Source organism: Staurois parvus, unplaced genomic scaffold, assembly GCF_062004578.1.
Source record: "Staurois parvus isolate SC_StPar_1 unplaced genomic scaffold, SC_StPar_1.0 ptg000913l, whole genome shotgun sequence".
NCBI lineage: Eukaryota > Metazoa > Chordata > Amphibia > Anura > Ranidae > Staurois > Staurois parvus.
The window spans coordinates 703,354-730,000 of record NW_028318709.1 but is presented as its reverse complement, the minus strand read 5'-3'; the positions used below and the strand labels follow the sequence as shown (position 1 = coordinate 730,000).

General features: G+C 48.5%; 1 protein-coding gene across 1 annotated transcript; it reads right to left on the bottom strand.

Moving 5' to 3' along the window:
- Positions 1 to 4,819: 4,819 nt before the first annotated feature.
- On the bottom strand, positions 4,820 to 5,752 carry LOC149442101 (olfactory receptor 6B1-like). The gene has a single exon (XM_089656525.1). It carries the CDS (start codon positions 5,750 to 5,752, stop codon positions 4,820 to 4,822), a length of 933 nt encoding a protein of 310 aa, XP_089512651.1.
- Positions 5,753 to 26,647: the final 20,895 nt, after the last annotated feature.

Below are 26,647 nucleotides of genomic sequence, written 5' to 3'. Positions count from 1 at the left end.
AAGTAGGATTGTCCTGGAGCCGGTGGCTTGCGGCTGGGGATAAGTAGGATTGTCCTGGAGCCGGTGGCTTGCGGCTGGAGATAAGTAGGATTGTCCCTGAACCGGTGAGTTGTGGCTGGGGATAAGTAGCATTGTCCCTGAGCTGGTGGGTTATGTCTAAGTATAATTAGGATTGTCCCCAAGCCGGTGGGTTGGGGCTGGGGATGAGTAGGTTTGTCCCCGAGCCGGTAGGTTGCGGCTGGGGATAAGTAGGGTCGTCCCCGAGCCGATGGGTTGCAGCTGGGGATATGCAGGATTTTCCCTGAGCCGGTGGGTTGCGGCTGGGGATAAGTAGGATTGTCCTGGAGCCGGTGGGTTGCGGCTGGGGATAAGTAGGATTGTCCTGGAGCCGGTGGATTGCGGCTGGGGATAAGTAGGATTGTCCCTGAACCGGTGAGTTGTGGCTGGGGATAAGTAGCATTGTCCCTGAGCTGGTGGGTTATGTCTAAGTATAATTAGGATTGTCCCCGAGCCGGTGGGTTGGGGCTGGGGATGAGTAGGTTTGTCCCCGAGCCGGTAGGTTGCGGCAGGGGATAACTAGGGTCGTCCCCGAGCCGGTGGGTTGCAGCTGGGGATATGCAGGATTTTCCCTGAGCCGGTGGGTTGCGGCTGGGGATAAGTAGGAATGTCCCCAAGCTGGTGGGTTTGTGGCTGGGGATAAGTAGGATTGTCCCCGAGTCGGTGGGTTGCAGCTGGGGATATGCAGGATTTTCCCCGAGCCGGTGGGTTGCGGCTGGGGATATGCAGGATTTTCCCCGAGCCGGTGGGTTGCGGCTGGGGATATGCAGGATTTTCCCCGAGCCGGTGGGTTGCGGCTGGGGATAAGTAGGATTGTCCCCAAGCTGGTGGGTTTGTGGCTGGGGATAAGTAGGATTGTCCCCGAGCCAGTGGGTTACAGCTGGGGATAATTAGGATTGTCCCCGAGCCGGTGGGTTGCATCTGGAGATAAGTAGATTGTCCCAGAGCCGGTGGGTTGCGGCTGAAGTGAAGTTGGGTTTATGGCCCTCAGATGACCACCACGTTTTTCCTCTGTTTCTAATTTGGAATGTAATGTTATTTATATAGAAATAAGTTATTGGTTAATAAAAGGCTCCTATGACCATTTTGACTCCAAAAACTTGGTTTGTTATTTTGTATAGCTGGAACGGTGGAGGGTTTGGCCTAGCAGGCTTGGTTACGATGGAAGGTGCTCATTCTACCCTTGTCATGGCCTGGGTGTTGGTAAAAACAAATGGCCTCCTACCCAAAGTCTAAAATACAGCTGGAGGAGGTTGTCTGTAGGCATATTACCTGCAGTTAGCTAGCTGGAGGGCTGCTCCTGTCAGCAAAGGGTTAAGTTGCTTCGGGTCCGACCCAGTGGTCCCGTAACGTATCAAAGGGGCGTGGGTCTGGGTCCAGGCAATCGCTCACCCTCCTTCTGTATTGCTGCTGGCTGTGTCATTGCTCTTGGCCTTGGGCCTGCAACACGTAGGGGAGGAGCTGGGGCCTGCAGTCTGCCCTGAAGAACACCAGCTGCTGCTTTTCCTTGTTAAGGACTCTCACCTGGACAGGTACACTGGGGCAGCTGAAGCCTGAGCCATTCGTGGCCTCAGCTGTCAATCACTGGGTCCTGGCCAGTGATTTCCCGCCGGCACCAGGTGATCTCCAAGGATTACCGACGGGGGGAGAGACCTGTATGCAGAGCCGTGGATAAGAGGGTACCACTGTTCCTCCTGTATGGGGCCCAGACCAGCAGAGGGGCCCAGGTGGGGACCTGATCCCCTGTATGGCTGTCTCTACAGCACCTCCTGGTGAACCACACATTTCCCTATACTGCCCAAGCCCCACCCCTGTGTGACCCCCCCCACCCCTGTGTGACCACACCACCCCTGCAATGCTTCCGGCTTCCCTCCTCTCCTTCCCAGCTGCAAACACATTATAGGATCCTTAGGATAAATAGTGGGGGAAGGGTCCGTAAATATGTCACATTTACCAGCCCCTTCCTTTCCTGAATGAACACAATGAGTGATTTGTACCGATCACTCACTGTGTTCATTCATAACTGAAGCATAGAACACTGTAGGGGCCCACGTCACATTGGCTGTACAGGGCCCTGTGATTTCTAACATCAGCCCTGCCTGTATGTAAACAACACAGATCTCTTCCCTGTCAGCTCCAGCACACTGCTTTGTATGGCTCTGCATGCCAGCATGCGTACAGTGAAACACACACCCAGCACATAGTTAACCCTTTGATCGTCCCTGATGTTAACCCCTTCCTGCCCAGTGCCATTAGTACAATGTTGGTGCTTTTTATTAGCAGTGATCACTGTATTGGTGTCTCTGGGGATGTCAGTGACACCAAGTCGATTCCCCCCCCCCCAGTGTCAGAATGCCTGCCACAGTCCCACTATAAGTCGCCTATCACCGCCATTACTAGCAAAAAGGAAAAAAAAACTTTAGCTGCCTCCTCAGCTAATGGGCAGCTAATGTCTTCTCAAGTCCCTCCCTCCTGACGTTGCTGGGGTTCTCAGCTGGCTTGTTTGGTGTGCGGCGGGATAGCAGCAACATTACAGACCTTAATGGGAGTCAGGACCAGGGCTCAGGTGCGAGGGAAGGCTGATGCCTTTTGGGTGGGCACAACTGAAATCTGGGGGACCTAGCACCCCCCTAGATCCAGCCATGATTTGTATGTGGGGCATCTTTGATGATTCCTTCCCCTACTTGCCTGGATGGTTGTGTAGCACGACCCCCTTAGGGGCTACTGAGTTTTGGGTCCCCCTAAGCTTTGCACGGCCAGGCAACATCCTTCCACATCTTCACACACTCAGAGTCAGTAAGACAGTCCTTGAGCTGGTATTTAGTTGTTTTTATTAAGGGGTTAACAAGTTGGATGGGGTCTAGGGGTATATGGGAGGCCCCAAGGAACTGCAAACTTGAGGATTAATTATTTAGAAACCTGCACACTGTACAAAAATGTGGATCTGAAAAATAGCACAGTCTCTTTAAGGAGCACTGATGTCCCCTTGGTGTACCTCCTCAGACCACAGATGAATCCTCGTCTTCGCCCGGTTGCACTGAGGGTATCCCTGGGCAAGGGATTCCAAATAGTCTTGGCTCAGGGGGTGTAGAAGTCTCACACTGTCCTGTCCTGTTAGCTTGGTGGGTTGTAGCTGCTTTCAGGCCTTCCGCTGGGCTGGTTCCTTCCCGGCTGACAGGTTGTCCTCCTTAAGAGACTGTCCAGCAACTAGCTTGTAGGTAGGCTCCCCTCCCTGGAGCCCCTTCCAGGCTCCACACCCCAGCTCTCTTTCTCAGTCCATCTTCCACCCGACTTCCACTAACTCCCCAAGCTCTGCCACATATAAGCGTTGTACTTGGTCGCCATGCCCGTCCTCCTGCTAAGGAATTGGCCAAGTTCCCTCAAACATGCAGATCTGGGTCTCCAGAAGTCCTGACCTGGAAGGGTGGGAGGGCTCCAGAAGTCCTGACCTGGAAGGGTGGGAGGGCTCCAGAAGCCCTGACATGGAAGGGCTCCAGAAGTCCTGACATGGAAGGGCGGGAGGGCTCCAGAAGTCCTGACATGGAAGGGCGGGAGGGCTCCAGAAGTCCTAACATGGAAGGGTGGGAGGGCTCCAGAAGTCCTGACCTAGAAAGGTGGGAGGGCTCCAGAAGTCCTGACCTGTACAGCCTCCCAACCTGTCCTGAGGTGAACCCATTACCTCACTCCCAGGCTGGCTCATCCAAGGCTGCTATCCAGCCTCTATCTAACAAAAACAACAAAGCCTATACCTAGAGGGCGCTACAGTTGTATTGAGGTGAGATGATAGTACACATCCTCAATGGGTTAGTCAGTGGTAGCATTGATCTTGGAGGGCATATGACATCATAACACATGACAGAATCTGACCAGTCAAGCCATTTTAAGTAGCCCTCGCATCGCTCCTAGCACGTCTCCTGCAGCTGCAGCACCCCCCTGTCTCTGCCCTCACTTTCTCAGCAGTTGGCAGCAGAGAGGAGGACAGAACTGCTCCTCCAGATCCTGCACTTCTCTGAACTAGCAAACTAGAACTAACAAAACTAGCGAAAAACAGTCAGAAAAGATGAGTAAGGAAAAAATGTCAGTGGCCTCCACCTGTAAAACCGTTCCTGTTTTGGGGGTCATCTCATTGTTGCTCATCTAGTGTCCTGTTGTTAATTTCATGAACACCAAAGCAGCTGAAACTGATGAACAACGCCCTCTGCTACTTACCTGACCAGATCAATATCCCAGGAGTTTCATCGACTTGACGCTAGACTCTGATTACAAAGTCTTCCTTTCATTTTTTTGAGCAGTGTATATATATTTTTTAGATACCTCAGAGCACCAGTAGCTGGAACACTGTAAATGGAACTTGTGGTTATTACAAAATAATAGAAACTAAAACCCAAAGGAGAAGGCATTTAGGGGAAGCAGTACGCACCCGACATTTTCTTGGCTGACCCTAAGCCACACCTTTGGAGACACCTAACTGCTTATGTCAGTTTGGACTTTTCCTAAGCGTAGTCATAGCCGCTGCCCGCATCCAGCGCTCGCAATGTGAACAGCCTTTATAAAACCTATACACCATTGTGTAGTGCTGGGTGCAGAACCTGGTTTTGTAAAGGGCAAATAATAGGGGTCGGGTTCAAAACCTTGATGACCTTATACAGTATACATAAAGCTGATCAAGAATGTTAGTATTTGTATGGACAGTTTGGAGAGAGTCAGTAGACCAGAAAACGGGAGTAGATGACATGGACAGCCTCAACAGAACCATGACCCTCTACCCTAGTCTGTCACTTAGAACTTTTCTCAAGGTCCTCCTTATTTCTTGGGTCCGAAGACAAAAAATGATGGGACTGCTGAAGTGTGGCACAAAGGCATACAGGCAGCTGAGCAACACGAAGAGATCGGTGTTGGAAAGTATCTGAGCTTGGATGCCATAATCGATGACTCGAGGTAAGTAGAAGAGGGTGATGACGAACCAGTGTGCCATGCAGGTGTTGTAGAGCTTCTGCCAGTTTTCCGAACGGGACGTTAGACAAATACTTGCAATGATGACGACGTATGAAATTAAAATGAGGGTGAAAGGACCTAAATGCATGATTATTCCAGCATAAAATCCATTCCTCCTGATTGCCCACGTATCTGTACACGAAAGAACGACAACCTGAGCCAATGAGCAGTAAAACAACAGGATTCTGTTTGGTCCACAGAATGGAAGAGGAAGAGCCCAACTCATGACAAATAATCCAACAGAGGAGGCAACAACCCAGACGAGGCCACACAACGCCATGGCCACTCTATTGGTAATTATAGAGTGATATCTAAGAGGCTTGCAGATGGCAACATACCGATCGAAGGCCATCAGCATAATGGTTAAGGAATCCACTAAGTTCAAAGAATGGACCATCCCCATCTGAAATAAGCAGCCAGTAAAGGATAAAGTCCCATCTCTGGAAAAATATCTAACAATCACATTCGGCAAAGTCGCTGTGTCAAAAATTAGGTCAGAAACGGCCAGGTTTAGGATGATGATGTACATAGGCTGGTGTAGATGGGCCTTCAGGAGGACGATCGTGATCACAGTGATGTTTGCACACAGAGATAGGCTGTAGATACAGACGATTACTGAAGCAACCGCGGCATAAAACTTTTCTTGGAGACCAGGGAAACCAACGAGGATGAAATGAAAAACCTCCGATTTATTGGCCATGATATCTACAGGAAGGGGAAAAACGTTCAAACAAATTTTTAGGCTAAAGAGACCATTCCTGACATTTATTAATATTCAATAAAATGTGCGTACAAGTGCTCTTTGTAATCATTTATCCAATTTTGTTTCTCAATGTGTTGCCTAAAATGGTGGTGATTTGACAAGTCTACTTTGAAATTCCCACCTATTTCTATTAAGGCCAGCTCTCCTTTAATCTGCTACCATTCTCCGCCATTCCCACCCATGCCCATTCAATCATCCTCTTCCATCCATTTCTGCTCTCCTCATTGGCCTTTTTTCTTTACTCCCACCCAAGCATGCTGTGCCCTGAAGGTTTTCTTCTCCAACTATGGCCACCCTTCATTCTGGCCATTCCCTTTCACTTTCACCCATGCTTGGCTGCCCCTTAGCCATTTTCCACCATTCCTACCCACGCCGCTCTCCTCACTGGCTATTTCCCTCTATTCCTACACATGCTTGATCTCCTGCTTGGCCATTCTCCTCTACTCCCACCCAAGCTTGCTGTGCCCTGAAGGTTTTCTTCTCCAACTATGGCCACCCTTCATTCTGGCCATTCCCTTTCACTTTCACCCATGCTTGGCTGCCCCTTAGCCATTTTCCACCATTCCTACCCACGCCGCTCTCCTCACTGGCTATTTCCCTCTATTCCTACACATGCTTGATCTCCTGCTTGGCCATTCTCCTCTACTCCCACCCAAGCTTGCTGTGCCCTGTAGGTTTTCTTCTCCAACTATGGCCACCCTTCATTCTGGCCATTCCCTTTCACTTTCACCCATGCTTGGCTGCCCCTTAGCAATTTTCCACTATTCCTACCCACGCCGCTCTCCTCACTAGCTATTCTCCTCTATTCCTACACATGCTTGATCTACTGCTTGGCCATTCTCCTCTACTCCCATCCATGCTTGCTCTCTTTCTTGTCCATAATCCTCTACTCCCACCTATGCTTTTTTCTCCTTTTGCCCAGTCTATTCCATTCCCACCAATGCATGTTCTCATCTGTGTCCATTCTCTTCCACTCCCACCCATGCCTGCTTTTCTCCTTGCCCATTCCACTCTACTCCCGCCCCTGGCTGCTCTCCTCCTTGCCAATTTTATTCTACTCCCACCCATGCTTGGCTGCCCCTTAGCCATTTTCCACCACTCCTAACCATGCCACTCTCCTCACTGGCTATTCACCTCTATTCCTACACATGCTTGCTCTCCTGCTTGGCTATTCTCCTCTACTCCCATCCATGCCTGCTCTCTTCCTTGCCCATACTCCTCTACTCCCACCTATGCCCTTTTCTCCTTTTGCCCAGTCTCTTCCATTCCAACCAATGCATATTCTCATCTGTGTCCATTCTTCTCCACTCCCACCCATGCCTGCTTTCCTCCTTGCACATTCCACTCTGCTCCCACCCCTGGCTGCTCTCCTCCTTGCCAATTTTATTTTACTCCCATCCATGCCTGCTCTCCTCCTTGCCATTTCCACTCTACTGCCTTCCATGCCTGCTCTCCTCCTGGCCAATTTTACTCTACTCCCGGCCAATTTTACTCTACTCCCATTCATGCATGCTCAACACCTTTCCCATTTTCCTCTACTCCCACCAATACCCCCTCTGCTCTTTGCCTATTTTCCTCCATTCCCACCCATGCATGGTCTCATCTGTGGCCTTTCTCCATTGCCACTCATGTTTGCTTCTTCTCCTTTTCTCCCAGCCATGCCCTCTCTCCTCCTTTCCCACTGTCTTCCTTTGCTACTCTCCTCCACTCCTACACATGCCTGCCCTTCTGCTCAGTGATTCCTCTTTACTCCAACCTATGCCTGCTCTCCTCTTTGCCCATTCTCCTCTACTCAAACTGATACCCTTTCTCCTCTTTGCCTATTCTCCTCCATTCCCACCAATGCATGTTCTAATCTGTGGCCATTCTCTTTCACTCCCACCTATGCCTGCTCTCCTCCTTGCCCATTCTATTCTACTCCCAACCATGCATGCTCTCTCCCTTGCCCTCTCTCTTCTTCCTCCACTGATGCCCTTTCTCTTCTTTCCCCATTCTCCTCTATTCCCCCCCATGCATGTTCTCATTTGTGGACTTTCTCCACTCCAACTCATTTTTGCTTCCTTTCTCACCATTCTCCTTTTCTCTCAGCCATGCCCTCTCTCCTCCTTGGCCACTCTCCTCCTTTGCTATTGTCCTCCACTTCTACACATGCTTGCTCTTCTGCTTTGTCATTTTGCTCCACTCCAACCCATGCCCTCTCTCCTTCTTGCCCATTCTTCTCTACTTCCACTGATGCCCTTTCTCCTCTTTGCCAATTCTCCTCCATTCCCACCAATTAATGTTCTCTTCTGTGGCCATTCACCTCCACTCCCACCCATGCCTACTCTTCTCCTTGCCCATTCTACTCTACTTTCACCCATTCTTCTTCATGCCAACCATTGCCCTCTCTCCTCCTTGCCCATTCTCCTTTGCTCCTCCTGATGTCCTTTCTCCTCTTTGCCCATTTTCCTCCATGTCCACATGTTTTCATCTGTGGCCCTTCTCCACTCCCACTCATTTTTGCTTCCTCCACTCATTTTTGCTTCCTCCTCTCATCCTTCTCCTCTTTTGCCAGTCATGCCCTCTCTTCTCCTTGGCCACTCTCCTCCTTTGATATTCTTCAACACTCCTACACATGCCTGCTCTTCTGCTTGGTCATTCTTCTCCCCTCCAGCCCATGCCCTTTCTGCTCCTTGCCCATTCTCCTCCACTCCCACCAATGCATGTTCTCATCTGTGGCCATTCCCCTCCACTCCCACCCATGCCTGCCCTCCTCCTTGCCCATTCTACTCAACTCCCACCCAAACCTGCTCTACTATTTTCCAATTTTTGTATACTACCACCCATGCCTGCTCTCCTCTTTGCCCATTCTCCTCCATTCCCACCCATGCACGTGGCCTTTCTCCTCCACACCCACATATTTGCTCCCTCTCTGGCCATTTTCCTCTTGTTAGAGCCATTCCCTCTCTCCTCCTTGGGCACTCTCCACCTTTGCTATTCTCCCTTACTCCTGCACATGCCTGCTCTTCTGCTTGGTCAATCTTTGCAACTCCCTCACAAGTAAAAACCGCGGGTTTTGACCATTCCCTACTCCATCCAAAACATGAGTGTAGATACCTTTTAAAAGTGAATAGGTCCAATGAATGTATAATTTGCCGAATGATATATACAGCCTGGACTTTGCACTGCAGAAAGGGAAAGGCAGATTTGAGAGAACAGCGGTGAAAAGGAATCGAATGGTCAATGACAAAGGCCAATCCATGTAGCAAATGTGCTTTATCACTGAGGAAATCTTCTAAAGCAGGGGAGTCAAACTGGCAGCCCTCCAGCTGTTGTGAAACTACAAGTCCCATCATGCCTTTGCCTTTGGGACTGATGCTTGTAACTGTCAATCTTGCAATGCTCCCTCTCTCCTCCTCCCCCCTCTCTCTCTCTTTCTCCCTCTCGCTCTTCCTCTCCCCCTCTCCCCCCTCTCCCTCTCTTTTCCTCCCCCACCCCCCCTCTGTCTCTCTCTCTTCCCCCCTCTCTCCACCCCCTCTCTCTCTATCTCTTTTTCTCTCTCTCTCCCCTCCCCATCTCTCCCCCCTCTCCCCCCCTCTCTCCTCTCTCTTTCTCTCTCTCTCCTCTCTGAGTTCTCTCTCCCCCTCTCTCTCCTCCTCTCTCTCCTCTCTCTGTCTCTCTCTCTCCTCTCTGATTTCTCTCTCTCCTCGCTCTTTCTCTCTCTCTCCTCTCTGATTTCTCTCTCCCCCTCTCTCTCCTCTCTCTTTCTCTCTCTCTCTCCTCTCTGATCCCCCCCCCCTCTCTCTCTCTTCTCCCCCCTCTCCCTCTCTGTATGTATATGTGTGTATATATATATATATATATATATATATATATATATATATATAAAATGTTTTTTGTTTTTGTATTTTGTTTATTGCAAGCCTTCTTTTGCTAAATAAATAAATAAATAAAATATATAGTGGAATCTATAGACAAGCAAAAGTGCTTTGCTGGGGTTTTTTTTGCCTTTTTCTGGATCCACTTTGGGTGGATCCCCCAAATCACCACACCTAGCAAACTTGAAGTTCCCCTCCTAGAACAATTCTTACCCCCAGCCCCCCCACCCCTCAGATTCCCCTCCACAACACATATCCCCTCCCTCCAATCTCCTTATGGTGCCCCCTCCCACCTCACATGATACCACAGTGCCCAGGGCAGCCACCCCTCCTGCCCACTCCTGTCCCAGCCCTGGTTGGTGCAACTAAGTATCCCTGATGGACAGTTCAAGAGGACAGAAGTATTCCCCCCTCAAATCACCACTCCTAGCAACTTGAATTTCCCCTCCTAGAACAATCCTTACCCCCAGCCCCCCCACCCCTCAGATTCCCCTCCACAACACTTATCCCCTCCCTCCAATCTCCTTATGGTGCCGCCCCCCCCCCCCCCCACCTCACATGATACCACAGTGCCCAGGGCAGCCACCCCTCCTGCCCACCCCTAGTCCCGGCCCTGGTTGGTGCAACTAAGTATCCCTGATGGACAGTTCAAGAGGACAGAAGTATCCCCCCCCCAAATCACCACTCCTAGAAACTTGAATTTCCCCTCCTAGAACAATTCTAACCCCCAGCCCTCCCACCCCTCAAATTCCCCTCCACAACACATATCACCTCCCTCCAATCTCCTTATGGTGCCCCCCCCCCATCTCACATGATACCACAGTGCCCAGGGAAGCCGCCCCCCCTGCCCACCCCTAGTTGGTGCAACTAAGTATCCCTGATGGACAGTTCAAGAGGACAGAAGTATCCCCCCCCCCCAAATCACCAGTCTTAGCGAACTCAAATTTCCCCTCCTAGAACAGTTCTTACCCAAAGCCCTCCCACCCCTCAAATTCCCCTCCACAACACATATCACCTCCCTCCAATCTCCTTATGGTACCCCCCACCTCACATGATACCACAGTGCCCAGGGAAGCCGCCCCTCCTGCCCACCCCTGTCCCAGCCCTGGTTGGTACAACTAAGTATCCCTGATGGACAGTTCAAGAGGACAGAAGTATTCCCCTCCCCCAAATCACCACTCCTAGCAAACTCAAATTTCCCCTCCTAGAACGGTTCTTACCCCCAGCCCTCCCACTCATCAAATTCCCCATCTCAACACATATCCCCTCCCTCCAATCTCCTTATGGTACCCCCCACCTCACATGATACCACAGTGCCCAGGGCATCCACCCCTCCAGCCCACCCCCTGTCCCAGCCCTGGTTGGTGCAACAAAGTAGGATAGAGATGCCCCATTTTACAGTGGGGTAGATGTTAAAGGTCCTCCAGAGAAGAAAGGAGAACAGACCTTCTATTGGTTGGATTGAGCAGACTTGGAACCTCGAGAGCCCGGCAGATCATACAGAAATGTTTGGTTTGGTCACCTAGCACCTCCTATTCTTTGGCTGTCTCTGTTGTTCTGTCTCTTATCAATTGCAAGGAAGAGAGTTCCTCACCTTCCCCATTGTCTGCACACCTACCTCTGGTGTCATTGGGAATCACCGTACAGCGCAGAGCAGGACACACTTCTGCTAGACGCCTCATTAGGTGAGTCTGCTCAGGTATATTTATACAGAAGATCCCGGACAAGCTCCCAAGTGACTCCCCCTCGGAGACGGCAGAACATACTTCCTCCTAATGACTGCTAATGTGCTGAACACAACCGGGAATACGAGTATAACTAAAGGCCATTTACTGGAGGCAGAGTGGAGATGGATTGGAATATCTATTAGGTCTTTATTGCTGGCTGTGCCCCCATTAAGGAGATTTCCCCTTCTCTAGTTTTTCTGTTTCCAGTCAACACTGAGAGTGAAAGTAAAAGAAAATACCACATTTTTTTGGTTGTCCCCAGAAAGGTAATAAAAGTGGAAATCCTCCAATGGGGACACTAGTTCTGGGATTCCCTCACTTTGGGATTTCCTCTCACTTCCTGTTTTGGCTTTGGGACTGGGGGCTTAACCACTTGAAGGCCGCAATACATACACTATATTGCCCCAAGTATTGGGCCGCCGGCCTTTCCACGCACATGAACTTTAATGGCCTCCCAGTCTTAGTCCGTAGGGTTCAATATTGAGTTGGCCCCGCCCTTTGCAGCTATAACAGCTTCAACTCTTCTGGGAAGGCCGTCCACAAGGTTTAGGAGGGTGTCTATGGGAAGGTTGGACCATTCTTCCAGAAGCACATTTGTCAGGTCAGGCACTGATGTCGGGGGAGGAGGCCTGGCTTGCAGTCTCCGCTCTAATTCATCCCAAAGGTGTTCTATGGGGTTGAGGTCAGGACTCTGTGCAGGACAGTCAAGTTCCTCCACCCCAAACTGGCTCCTCCATGTCTTTATGGACCTTGCTTTGTGCACTGGTGCGCAGTCATGTTGGAACAGGAAGGGGCCATCCCCAAACTCTTCCCACAAAGTTGGGAGCATGAAATTGTCCAAAATGTCGCCTTAAGAGTTCCCTTCACTGGAACTAGGGGGCCAAGCCCAACCCCTGAAATACACCCCCACACCATAATCCCCCCTCCACCAAACTTTACACTTGGCACAATGCAGTCAGGCAAGTACCGTTCTCCTGGCCACCGCCAAACCCAGACACATCCATTGGATTGCCAGACAGAGAAGCGTGATTGGTAACTTCAGAGAACACGTCTCCACTGCTTTAGAGTCCAGTGGCGCCGTGCTTTACACCACGGCATCCGACGCTTTGCATTGCACTTGGTGATGGAAGGCTTGGATGCAGCTGCTCGGCCATGGAAACCCATTCCATGAAGCTCTCTACACACTGTTGTTGGGCTCATCTGAAGGCCACATCAAGTTTGGAGGTCTTTAGCTATTGACTCTGCAGACAGTTGGCGACTTCTGCGCACTGTGCGCTTCAGCATGTGCTGACCCCGCCCTGTCATGTGACGTGGCCTACCACTTGGTGGTTGAGTGACTGTTGTTCCCAGTTGCTTCCACTTTGTTATAATCCCACTAACAGTTGAGCGTGGAATATTTAGTGACCAGGAAATGTCACAGATGGACTTATTGCACAGGTGACCACCTATCACGGGACCACGCTTGGAGTCACTGAGCTCCTGAGAGCGACCCATTCTTTCACCAATGTTTGTAGAAGCCGTCTGCATGCCTAGGGGCTTGATTGTATACACCTGTGTCCATGGAGGGGATTGGAACACCTGAATCACATGACATGGAGGGGATTGGAACACCTGAATGACATGATTGGGAGGGCGAGGCCAATACTTTTGGCAATATGGTGTATAAATAACTTGGGTGGGAGTCTGCCTCTCTGTTGGTCATTGGAAGCAGTGTGGGTACCAAGGCAGCAAGCCATATTCTGTAACACCCCCCCTTAAGGGGAAGTAGGACTCTGACAATCCCCTGAAGACATGGGCTGCTCCTAGATTTGGCTCTCCTCATTTATCAAATGTTCTGTTTGCACCTAAGTATTGCGCCATCACCTGGGACCACAATGTAAATACGAAATTGACTGATCGTTTAAGTAAAGCATTGAGTCTAAATGTAGCTCGATATCAGCCGCTTGCAGTCCCTTTACAGCAAAACTCAGATGGGGGAAGGGAAAAGCAGTACACTGAGCCAATCAGAGTCTATCTAGTCACAGACTGGGGGAGGGACAAGACCTGTTCTTTCATCTGTGGGACAAAGTGTATGTTGCTAGTTCTTTGATGGGATAAAATACACTCACCAGCCACTTTATTAGGTCCACCTGTTCAACTGCCTGGTAACACAAATGACTAATCAGCCAATCACATGGCAGTAACTCAATGCATGTAGGCATCCTGACGTGGTGAAGGTGACTTGCTAAAGCTCAAATTGAGCATCAGAATGGGGAAGAAAGGGGATTTAAACATGGCATGGTTATTGGTGCCAGACGGGCTGGACTGAGTATTGCAAAAACTGCTGATCTACTAGTGGTGGTGGTGTCATGGTGTGGTATATCCATCCTGCCTTGTATCAAAGGTTCAGGCTGGTTGTGGTGGTGTCATGGTGTGGTGGATCCATCCTGCCTCGTATCAACTGTTCAGGCTGGTGGTGGTGTCATGGTGTGGTAGATCCATCCTATCTTGTATCAACGGTTCAGGTTGGTCATGGTGGTGTCATGGTGTGGTGGATCCATCCTGCCTAGTATACACGGTTCAGGCTGGTGGTGGTGTCATGGTGTGGTAGATCCATCCTGCCTTGTATCAACGGTTCAGGCTGGTCGTGGTGGTGTCATGGTATGGGGGAGACTTCCTTGGCGCTAGCATGGTGGACCTAATAGAGTGGAGAGCGTATTTGTTGTTTTCTAAGTCTAGTGTAGCACTAGGAGCCGCTGTAGTACTGCCCAGGTATTCCCCCCATAGCTTCCCTCCAAACGTCCCCTCATAGCCAGGCACAAGGTAGTTTCACAGCCAGGTACACACACACACTTTGGTTCGTTGTCTCTAATGCTCAGTCTAGGGGTTGTTGCTTGTTTCATTTTATTATTGGAGAACTTGGATAGGGATGTGGAATTTAGTAGGATACTCCAGGAATAGATCTAGTTACAACTGATGACAGAACTTCCTTAGATAGCAAATTCCCAATGTCAGAAAGGGGTTAAACGGACAGAGCTCTTCAGGACGCCAGCTGGTGTTCCCCTTTTTAGGCCCATGCTGACTATATAATACCAGAGGGGTAGCAAAGCACACAAAGTCTCCAAGATCCCACAGGGTCTGTACTCACAAGGCCCAAGGTCAGAATGGTAGGCTCCTTACAGTCTTCAAGTGATGCCCTCCAGTGACACTACAGAGATCTTTGGCAAACAGTTCCTCTCAGTCATTGTACTGAAGAACCATGGTCACTCTCTCTTGTACTTTAGGCCCTCAAGTCAACCACCTGAGGGCACATGGCATCAGGTGCCTAGGGAGACAGCGTGCCTTCACCCAGGCTGGTACAATCCTCTCCAGGAAAGATCCATGGCTCAGTACTTGGTGCTGTGTATGAGTTCCACCTATACAGTATATCCAGAACCTGCCTAGGTTACTTGGATACAGAGGAAGAACTAGCAGAACTTGAACACATGGAGCAAGCACTACTAAACAATTGCAGCCCTCTGTTAAGCAGAACGCCTGATAAAATTTTCCTAACAGTTCTCATGTTAAACAGGAACCTGCTATAATCTACTTGTCCTAGCACCTAAGAGGGTGCTACATTAGCTATGAGCAGGGGCGGACTGACAACTTATGGGGCCCCTGGGCAATAGGGGATCATGGGGCCCCTGTGTCCTTGCCCACACTCAAAAAAGCCTGTAAAAAAAGGTATCAGGGGCATTTCATGGGGCCCCCTACTGACCCTGAGCCCTCGGGAAGTGCCCTGGCTATGAGGTCCTCCTCCTGGCCTGCTATGGCCAAGCCAACAGCTACTAGGAAGGAGTTGGACATTTTACAATGGCAGACTGTCTCTGCTCTGAGCACTTTCCACAGACAACCAATGGCAAGAGGCATGCAGGGGGAGGGGGGTATGCAGTTCTGGCACCTCCAGCACCAAAGGTATGTCATGGTGCTGGAGGGTCTATTGTTACTGGCTGCTGGGGGATCTGTTATTGCCAGGAAGTTCTACTGTTGCTGGTGGCGGGGCAGTTGTTGCCAGGAGGTCTCTCGGGAGGGTGCCTATTGTTGCTGGTTGCTTGAGAGTCATGGATACTGGCTAATGGGGGATCTATTGTTGTTGATGGGGGTCTATTGTTGTGAGTGGGGGGTCCTATCATTGCATGGGTGGTGATTTGTTGTAGGAAGGTCTATTATTGCTGGAGGGGAGATCTGTCAGGGGAGTTGCTGGCTGCAGAGGATCTATTTTATTGCTTTTCTTGTTGTGATTAATAAAATATGAATTACTTAGCCCCACAAAATGATCCTTGGTTCTGTATTCTCTAAAAAGGGCTGTACTGGGAGGTGGGTAGGGGGGGGGAACCAAGGGATGGTGTTCAGAGGTAGGTGGGGGGGGGGAACAAGGGGGTAACTTGGAAGGGGGGAGGGAGTACCTGCATCTATTCTCTGAGAAAAAAAAAGCCTTGATGGTATGTATCATTGAAAATCGATCAATCCTGATGTACTTACTGCTATCTCATTTCTTGAGGTCCTAAAATGTCAGGACAGGAAAAATCCCCCCCAAATATGAGGACAGTACCAAACCCCCCAAGTATGAGGACAGTACAAATCCTCCCAAATGTTAGGATGGTACAAAACCCCCCAAATGTCAGAACGGCACAAATCCTCCCAAATGTCAGGAGAGTACAAATCCCCCCAAATGTCAGGACAGTACAAATCCCTTCCAAATGTCAGGACAGTACAAATCCCCCCAGATGTCAGGACAGGACAAATCCCTTCCAAATGTCAGGACAGTACAAATCCCCCCCAAATGTCAGGACAGTACAAATCCCCCCAAATGTCAGGACAGTACAAATCCCCCCCAAATGTCAGGACAGTACAAATCCCCCCAAATGTCAGGACAGTACAAATCCCTTCCAAATGTCAGGACAGTACAAATCCCCCCAGATGTCAGGACAGGACAAATCCCTTCCAAATGTCAGGACAGTACAAATCCCCCCAAATGTCAGGACAGGACAAATCCCTTCCAAATGTAAGGACAGTACAAATCCCACCCAAATGTCAGGACAGGAAAAATCCCTTCCAAATGTCAGGACAGTACAAATCCCCCCCAAATGTCAGGACAGTACAAAACCCCCCAAATGTCAGGACGGTACAAATCCCCCCCAAATGTCAGGACAGTACAAATCCCCCCAAATGTCAGGACAGTACAAATCTCCCCAAATGTCAGGACAGTACAAATCCCCCCAAATGTCAGGACAGTACATATCCCCCCCAAATGTCAGGACAGTACAAATCCTCCCAAATGTCAGGACGGTACAAATCCCCCCAAATGTCAGGACAGTACAAATCCTCCCAAATGTCATGAGAGTACAAATCCCCCCAAATGTCAGGACGGTACAAATCCCCCCAAATGTCAGGAGAGTACAAATCCCCCCAAATGTCAGGATGGTACAAATCCTCCCAAATGTCAGGAGAGTACAAATCCTCCCAAATGTCAGGATGGTAAAAATGCTCCCAAATGTCAGGAGAGTACAAATCCTCCCAAATGTCAGGACGGTACAAATCCTCCCAAATGTCAGGATGGTACAAATCCCCCCAAATGTCAGGACGGTACAAATCCTCCCAAATGTCAGGAGAGTACAAATCCCCCCAAATGTCAGGACGGTACAAATCCTCCCAAATGTCAGGAGAGTACAAATCCCCCCAAATGTCAGGACAGTACAAATCCCCCCAAATGTCAGGACAGTACAAATCCCCCCAAATGTCAGGACAGGACAAATCCCTTCCAAATGTCAGGACAGTACAAATCCCCCCCAAATGTCAGGACGGTACAAATCCCCCCAAATGTCAGGACGGTACAAATCCTCCCAAATGTCAGGAGAGTACAAATCCTCCCAAATGTCAGGACAGTACAAATCCTCCCAAATGTCAGGACGGTACAAATCCCCCCAAATGTCAGGACGGTACAAATCCTCCCAAATGTCAGGAGAGTACAAATCCCCCCAAATGTCAGGACGGTACAAATCCTCCCAAATGTCAGGAGAGTACAAATCCCCCCAAATGTCAGGACAGTACAAATCCCCCCAAATGTCAGGACAGGACAAATCCCCCCAAATGTCAGGACGGTACAAATCCCCCCAAATGTCAGGACGGTACAAATCCCCCCAAATGTCAGGACAGTACATATCCCCCCCAAATGTCAGGACAGTACAAATCCTCCCAAATGTCAGGACGGTACAAATCCCCCCAAATGTCAGGACGGTACAAATCCCCCCAAATGTCAGGACAGTACAAATCCCCCCAAATGTCAGGACAGTACAAATCCTCCCAAATGTCAGGATGGTACAAATCCCCCCAAATGTCAGGACTGTACAAATCCCCCCAAATGTCAGGACGGTACAAATCCTCCCAAATGTCAGGAGAGTACAGATACCCCCAAATGTCAGGACAGGACAAATCCCCCCCCAAATGCCAGGACAGTACAAATCCCCCAAATATCAGGACGGTACAAATCCCCCCCAAATGTCAGGATGGTACAAATCCCCCCAAATGTCAGGACAGTACAAATCCCCCCCAAATGTCAGAACGGTGCAAATCCCCCCCAAATGTCAGGACAGTACAAATCTCCCCAAATGTCAGAACGGTACAAATCACCCCCCAAATGTCAGGACGGTACAAATCCCCCCAAATGTCAGGACGTTAGAAATCCCCCCAAATGTCAGGACGTTACAATGCCCCCAAATGTCAGGACAGTACAAATCCTCCCAAATGTCAGGATGGTACAAATCCCCCCAAATGTCAGGACGGTACAAATCCTCCCAAATGTCAGTACAGTACAAATCCCCCCTAAATGTCAGGAGATTACAAATCCTCCCAAATATCAGGACAGTACAAATCCCCCCCCAAATGTCAGGACAGTACAAATCCCCCCTAAATGTCAGGACAGTACAAATCCCCCCAAATGTCAGGACAGGACAAATCCCCCCTAAATGTCAGGAGATTACAAATCCTCCCAAATATCAGGAGAGGTACAAATCCCCCCCCAAATGTCAGGACAGTACAAATCCCCCCTAAATGTCAGGACAGTACAAATCCTCCCAAATGTCAGGACAGTACAGATACCCCCAAATGTCAGGACGGTACAAATCCTCCCAAATGTCAGGAGAGTACAAATCCCCCCAAATGTCAGGACGGTACAAATCCTCCCAAATGTCAGGAGAGTACAAATCCCCCCAAATGTCAGGACAGTACAAATCCCCCCAAATGTCAGGACAGTACAAATCCCCCCAAATGTCAGGACAGGACAAATCCCTTCCAAATGTCAGGACAGTACAAATCCCCCCCAAATGTCAGGACGGTACAAATCCCCCCAAATGTCAGGACGGTACAAATCCTCCCAAATGTCAGGACGGTACAAATCCTCCCAAATGTCAGGACAGTACAAATCCTCCCAAATGTCAGGACGGTACAAATCCTCCCAAATGTCAGGAGAGTACAAATCCCCCCAAATGTCAGGACAGTACAAATCCCCCCAAATGTCAGGACAGGACAAATCCCCCCAAATGTCAGGACGGTACAAATCCCCCCAAATGTCAGGACGGTACAAATCCCCCCAAATGTCAGGACAGTACATATCCCCCCCAAATGTCAGGACAGTACAAATCCTCCCAAATGTCAGGACGGTACAAATCCCCCCAAATGTCAGGACGGTACAAATCCCCCCAAATGTCAGGACAGTACAAATCCCCCCAAATGTCAGGACAGTACAAATCCTCCCAAATGTCAGGATGGTACAAATCCCCCCAAATGTCAGGACTGTACAAATCCCCCCAAATGTCAGGACGGTACAAATCCTCCCAAATGTCAGGAGAGTACAAATCCCCCCAAATGTCAGGACGGTACAAATCCCCCCAAATGTCAGGACTGTACAAATCCCCCCAAATGTCAGGACGGTACAAATCCTCCCAAATGTCAGGATGGTACAAAACCCCCCAAATGTCAGGACGGTACATATCCCCCCCAAATGTCAGGACGGTATAAATACCCCCCAAATGTCAGGACGGTATAAATACCCCCCAAATGTCAGGACGGTACAAATCCCCCCAAATGTCAGGACGGTACAAATCCCCCCAAATGTCAGGACAGTACATATCCCCCCCAAATGTCAGGACAGTACAAATCCCCCCAAATGTCAGGACAGGACAAATCCCCCCTAAATGTCAGGAGATTACAAATCCTCCCAAATATCAGGACAGTACAAATCCCCCCCCAAATGTCAGGACAGTACAAATCCCCCCTAAATGTCAGGACAGTACAAATCCCCCCAAATGTCAGGACAGTACAAATCCCCCCAAATGTCAGGACAGGACAAATCCCCCCTAAATGTCAGGAGATTACAAATCCTCCCAAATATCAGGAGAGGTACAAATCCCCCCCCCAAATGTCAGGACAGTACAAATCCCCCCTAAATGTCAGGACAGTACAAATCCTCCCAAATGTCAGGACAGTACAGATACCCCCAAATGTCAGGACAGGACAAATCCCCCCCCCCCCCCCAAATGCCAGGACAGTACAAATCCCCCAAATATCTTGACGGTACAAATCCCCCCCAAATGTCAGGATGGTACAAATCCCCCCAAATGTCAGGACAGTACAAATTCCTCCAAATATCAGGACAGTACAAATCCCCCCAAAATGTCAGAACGGTACAAATCCTCCCCAAATGTCAGGACGGTACAAATCCCCCCAAATGTCAGGACATTACAATGCCCCCAAATGTCAGGACAGTACAAATCCTCCCAAATGTCAGGATGGTACAAAACCCCCCAAATGTCAGGACAGTACAAATCCTCCCAAATGTCAGGACAGGACAAATCCCCCCCAAATGTCAGGACGGTACAAATCCTCCCAAATGTCAGGACAGTACAAATCCCCCCAAATGTCAGGACAGGACAAATCCCCCCTAAATGTCAGGACAGGACAAATCCCCCCCAAAAATCAGGACAGTACAGATACCCCCAAATGTCAGGACAGGACAAATCCCCCCCAAATGCCAGGACAGTACAAATCCCCCAAATGTCAGGACAGTACAAATCCCCCCCAAAAATCAGGACAGTACAGATACCCCCAAATGTCAGGACAGGACAAATCCCCCAAATGTTAGGACGGTACAAATCCCCCCCAAAAATCAGGATAGTACAGATACCCCCAAATGTCAGGACAGGACAAATCCCCCCCAAATGCCAGGACAGTACAAATCCCCCAAATGTTAGGACGGTACAAATCCCCTCAAATGTCAGGACGGTACAAATCCCCTCAAATGTCAGGACGTTACAAATCCCCCCACATGTCAGGACGTTACAATGCCCCCAAATGTCAGGACAGTACAAATCCCCCCAAATGTTAGGATAGTACAAATCCCCCCAAATGATTCATTTTTGGAAAGTAGACAGGCTGAGGTATTTAGTAAGAGGCATGGAGAGTTTTTTTAAAGTTGTACTTTTTTTGTCACAATGTTTTGGGTCAGGTAGAGGTAGGCACCTCTTCGGGGGAAAGGGGTTTTTGAAAAATAACACACGAGGGTCACAAGTCCACAGAACTCATTCATGTTCCTGGAGGAAATTTTTTTTAATCTGCAGCAAATATCTACACACCACCAATCAAACCAGCCCACTTGTAGCAATAATAATAATAATAACAATAGGTATTTATGATTTTCTTTTAGAGATTTAATACTTTTTTTTACAGCACTTTTACAAGGAAACTACTAACAAATTTTCTTCCCCTGGAAGAGATTCCAACCTAAATTTATATACATTTGGAGGTCAGCAATGGCTGAAGGCAGTCGACATTCCAGTATAGTTTTTAGACGGATACCGGACCACCCAGAAGAACCCTCCCAGAAGGACTCTGTGCAGGGGAACAAACCCAAGAACTCAGCGTCTATCCAAATTTACATTGTAATTATAACAGACATTGATGAAAGGTCCTTCGAGCCAAGCTTAGCAGAAGTCTTGATGGTTGAAAGGTGGGCATACGTTTAGGACGACCATCATGGCCGGGGTTGTTGCATATGTAGAAAAATAGGTTCCAACCCTCCTTTCCTCATCTGTTTAGTAGTTCGTCATTACAGCTTTGTTGGAGTGTTTTACCAGCAATGGAAAATACACAAATCCCTTAAATTACAGGTATAGGGGACACCTTAGAGCTGTGTGGTGATATTGACAGCAAATACATACAATAAATACCAATCAATGGCTTCAATACAGCAGCAGCACCCCTATTTTCACTCATTACAGTTAGAAAAAGACTTTTTCATGTAGTTTTAGCACATGCCTTTCCATCAATAACAATCAACAGTGGATGGAATTTGGCCATTGGTTCAGTTAAGGTGTTCCTGTTCTCGTTGATTCAAAACTGACCTACTGCTGAGTTGATGCCAAAGAGCTGGATTTTGGTCTCCTCTGACCACAACACTTCCCACCAGTCCTCCTCTGCATCATTCAGATGTTCAGTGGCAGACTTCAGACGGGCCTGGACATGTGCTTTCTTGAGCAGAGGGACCTTGCGGGCACTGCAGGATTTCAGTCCTTGTCGGCGTAGTGTGTTACCAATTGTTTTCTTGGTGACTGTGGTCCCAGCTGCCTGGAGATCATTGACAAGATCCTCACGTGTAGTTCTGGGATGATTCCTCGCTGTTCTCATGATCATTGACACTCCACGAGGTGAGATCTTGCATGGTGCACCAGACCTAGGGAGACTGATACTTGTTTTGTGTTTCTTCCATTTGTGAATGATTGCACCAACTGTTGTCACCTTCTCACCAAGCTGCTTGGCCATAGTTTGGTAGCCCAGTCCAGCCTAGTGTAGGTCTACCATCTTGTCCCTGACCTCCTTGGACAGCTCTTTGGTCTTTGCCATGGTGGAGAGTTTGCAATCTGATGGTTTGATTGCTCCTGTGGACAGGTGTCTTTTATACAGGTAACAAAATGAGATTAGCAGCACTCCCTTTAAGAGACTGCTTCTAATCTCAGCTTGTTACCTGTATGAAAGACACCTGGTAGCCAGAAATCCTGCTGAATGATAGGGGATCAAATCCTTCTTTCCCTCATGAACATGCAGATCAGTCATCATTTGTTAGACGCATTTCTGCTGAATTTGTTGTTGTATTCTGTCTCTCAGTGTTACAATACACCGAACATTCCATTGTTAGACCGATCATTTCTTTGTGAGGGGTGAACATTCAACATCAGCCGGGGAGCAAATACGCATTTCCTTCACTGTAGGTGGAAGAAGCATTGGTCCGATATTTCATCTGTTCCCCGCCTGTTCTAAGCGTGAGGAACTCAGCGAGGGTATAAAAGATGCTGTGACAATGCTGCATGACCACCCCTACACCAACTACGGTTAGTTAATTAACCACACATAACACCAATTGGAGTTTAATGGCCATGGCAGCCTTTTTATTAACTAAATATAAATTCCATGTCAACATATGAACATTCAGTACAGTATTACAAGGGGTCCCCAGGGTCCTTGTTGGGCAATTACCTCAAGTACCTGCGTACACCAGAATTAGGCCTCCAGCTGCAGAAACACCGACTCGGAGACAAATTAACCATCGCAGGTACCACCAATCACAATAATGGGAGCCGTACCTCAGATGGATCCCTACAACTGTATCTTTTTGCCAATAATAAAAACACATCCAAGGACCTTGTACCCCGCCACCTGCCATGATGAAAAATGCAGAGCACATGTAACTTTTTACAAAAAAAGAAAAAAAAAAAACAATGCAAACAAAGTAACAAAGGACAGAGGGTGGGAGGTTGTCCCAACCAAGCTTTCTTCTAACTGAGGACTACCCAAACCCTCCTTCATCCTAAATCCCTGAAGCCCCACCTACTACAGCTCTATCCACCAATCTGGTGAGTACTCATGAAATCCTGTTCACTTGGTCTACAAAGAACTCCTACTATGCCAAACCCTTTGTAACCCAGTCATGTTGGGGCCCTGCGTCTAGGCTTCTCCTTCATTCATACCAGGCCTAGCCTGACCACTGTTTTCTGAGTTCTCCTCTCCACTCTGCTCACCTCCCCCCCGGTGCTCACTGGAGTGCTGGGCTGTAAAGTGGGAAGGAGCGGCTGGCTCAGGCTCTCAGTGCTTCACTGAGACCAGGTGCCACTCCAGATTCTTGGGTCAATCCCGACTTTGAAGTCGGCATCTTTTCCTAGCCTGGGCCTGGTTGAGGGACATCGGCCAACAGTGGACTTCAGTCTCCTGCTAGCTGACAATGGGTCACAGGAGTGCAGTTTGTTCTGCACTCCTGTGATCCACATCCACATAAGTTCGACTCGAGCATGGGCCTTTCGTGTGTTCGCTGACCACCCCGATGGTGCATTGTGGTTGGTCAAAGCAATGCACCTGACCATAGGTCAGGTGCAATGCCTTGACCAATCACAGCGCGTGATGAACCCCTGCCCCCCCCCCCCCCTTGCAACGTCATGACAGTGTTGAAGAACCGTCATCGGCGTAGCAGCTTTCAGATGGCGAGAGCCGGCGTAGCACTTTTTTTTTTCATTTTTCAGGTAGCGGTGGGCATTGTGATTGACATTGGATCTACTTCAGGGAACTTTCCCTTAGTTTTAATAAAGGACGTGTAAAAGGCTGTCTCCTGTCTTTTTTTATACTACACTTTTTTTTTTGTAAATGGGCAGAGGTACTCATTCACATAGGAGGGGTGGTCGGGATTTGGGGGCACCCTTGTTAAAGGGGGCTTCCAGATTCCGATAAGCCTGCTACCTGCTGGGGGGGCACTTCCAGATGCCGATAAGCCTGCTACCCGCTGGGGGGGCATTTCCAGATTCCGATAAGCCTGCTACCCGCTGGGGGGCACTTCCAGATGCCGATAAGCCCTCCACCCACAGATCCCTACAATCACAGGCCATGGTTGTGGGGAAGAGGCCCTTGTCCCCATCAACATGGGGACAAGGTGCTTTGGGGGGGTGAGCCCCCCACCCAAAAACACCCACCCATGTTGAGGGCATGTGGCCTGGTATGGTTCAAGAGGGGGGGCGCTCACTCATTTTCCTGACCTTTCCTGACCTGACCCCCCTTTCCTGACCTGCCGGACTGCATGCTCAGATAAGGGTCTGGTATGGATTTTGGGAGGGAAGGGGATTTTTATTTTGGTGTGGGGATTCCCCTCAAAATCCATACCAGACCCGAAGGGCTTGGTATGAATGAGGGGGGGACTCCATGTTTTTTTTTTTTAATGTTAATTGTTGGGCAATACCACAATTCTTTTTACATTCATCTGTCAGCGGGGAACCCCACTGACAGCTAAAACACAAATTAATGTTTCACTATTAAAATATATGTGTCCCGTCAGTCAGAAGAAAAATTCTGTGAGATGAACACCTTCCTAACGATTTTTGTGTTTCTCATTTCCTCAGTTTTGCGGCAATACATAATAGGCCAACACGAAGCTCAAATGTGCACAGTACTGTTTAAATGAGCAAGACTAGGCCAAAATGTACTGGAGAGGGCACTCCCCTATCCCCATACCCACATGTATTTGAATTATATTTTAAAAATATTCTTTCCAAATATATTGACACATATTTGAAATGCTACAATTTTGGCCGTATTCAATATATTTAAAAAAAAAAAAGTTATATATATATATATATATATATATATTGCATGTTGAAATGTTTTTATTATAAAATATATGAAAAATATTTTTAAAAATACATTTCAAATATACTGTATGTCTTTAAAAATACAAATCTACGTTTTTGGAATCCATTTATAAATATCTGTAAATATATATGTTAAAATTACTTTTAAAAAAAATCTGAAGAATCTATTTTAAAAATAGTTTTCATATATTTTGCAATATATAAAAAACTAATTTCAACATGCAGTATATATATATATATATATATATATATACAGTGAAGGAAATGCGTATTTGCACCCCTGCTGATGCTGAATGTTCGCCCCTCACACAGAAATGATCGGTCTAACAATGGAATGTTCGCCCCTCACACAGAAATGATCGGTCTAACAATGGAATGTTCGGTGTAACACTGAGAGACAGAATACAACAACAAATTCAGCAGAAATGCATCTAACAAATGATGACTGATCTGCATGTTCATGAGGGAAAGAAGGATTTGATCCCCTATCATTCAGCAGGATTTCTGGCTCCCAGGTGTCTCTCATACAGGTAACAAGCTGAGATTAGAAGCAGTCTCTTAAAGGGAGTGCTGCTAATCTCATTTTGTTACCTGTATAAAAGACACCTGTCCACAGGAGCAATCAAACCATCAGATTCCAAACTCTCCACCATGGCAAAGACCAAAGAGCTGTCCAAGGATGTCAGGGACAAGATGGTAGACCTACACAAGGCTGGACTGGGCTACCAAACTATGGCCAAGCAGCTTGGTGAGAAGGTGACAACAGTTGGTGCAATCATTCACAAATGGAAGAAACACAAAACAAGTGTCAGTCTCCCTAGGTCTGGTGCACCATGCAAGATCTCACCTCGTGGAGTGTCAATGATCATGAGAACAGTGAGGAATCATCCCAGAACTACACGTGAGGATCTTGTCAATGATCTCCAGGCAGCTGGGACCACAGTCACCAAGAAAACAATTGGTAACACACTACGCCGACAAGGACTGAAATCCTGCAGTGCCCGCAAGGTCCCTCTGCTCAAGAAAGCCCATGTCCAGGCCCGTCTGAAGTCTGCCACTGAACATCTGAATGATGTAGAGGAGGACTGGTGGGAAGTGTTGTGGTCAGATGAGACCAAAATCCAGCTCTTTGGCATCAACTCAACTCTCCGTGTTTGGAGGAGGAGGAATGCTGCCTATGACCCCAAGAACACCCTCCCAACTGTGAAACATGGTGGTGGAAACATTCTGCTTTGGGGGGGTTTTTCTGCTAAGGGGACAGGACAATTGCAGCGCATCAAAGGAACAATGGACGGGGCAATGTACCATCAAATCTTGGGTGAGAACCTTCTTCCCTCAGCCAGCGCATTGAAAATGGGTGGTGGATGGGTGTTCCAGCATGACAATGACCCAAAACACACGGCCAAGGCAACAAAGAAGTGGCTCAAGAAGAAGCACATTAAGGTCCTGGAGTGGCCTAGCCAGTCTCCAGAACCTTCATCCAATTGAAAATCTGTGGAGGGAGCTGAAAGTTCGAGTTGCCAAAATGTCAGCCACCAAACCTTAATAACT

Excerpts from the sequence above, each read along its gene's own strand:
- LOC149442101 (XM_089656525.1), bottom strand. The coding sequence starts at position 5,752 with ATGGCCAATAAATCGGAGGTTTTTCATTTCATCCTCGTTGGTTTCCCT.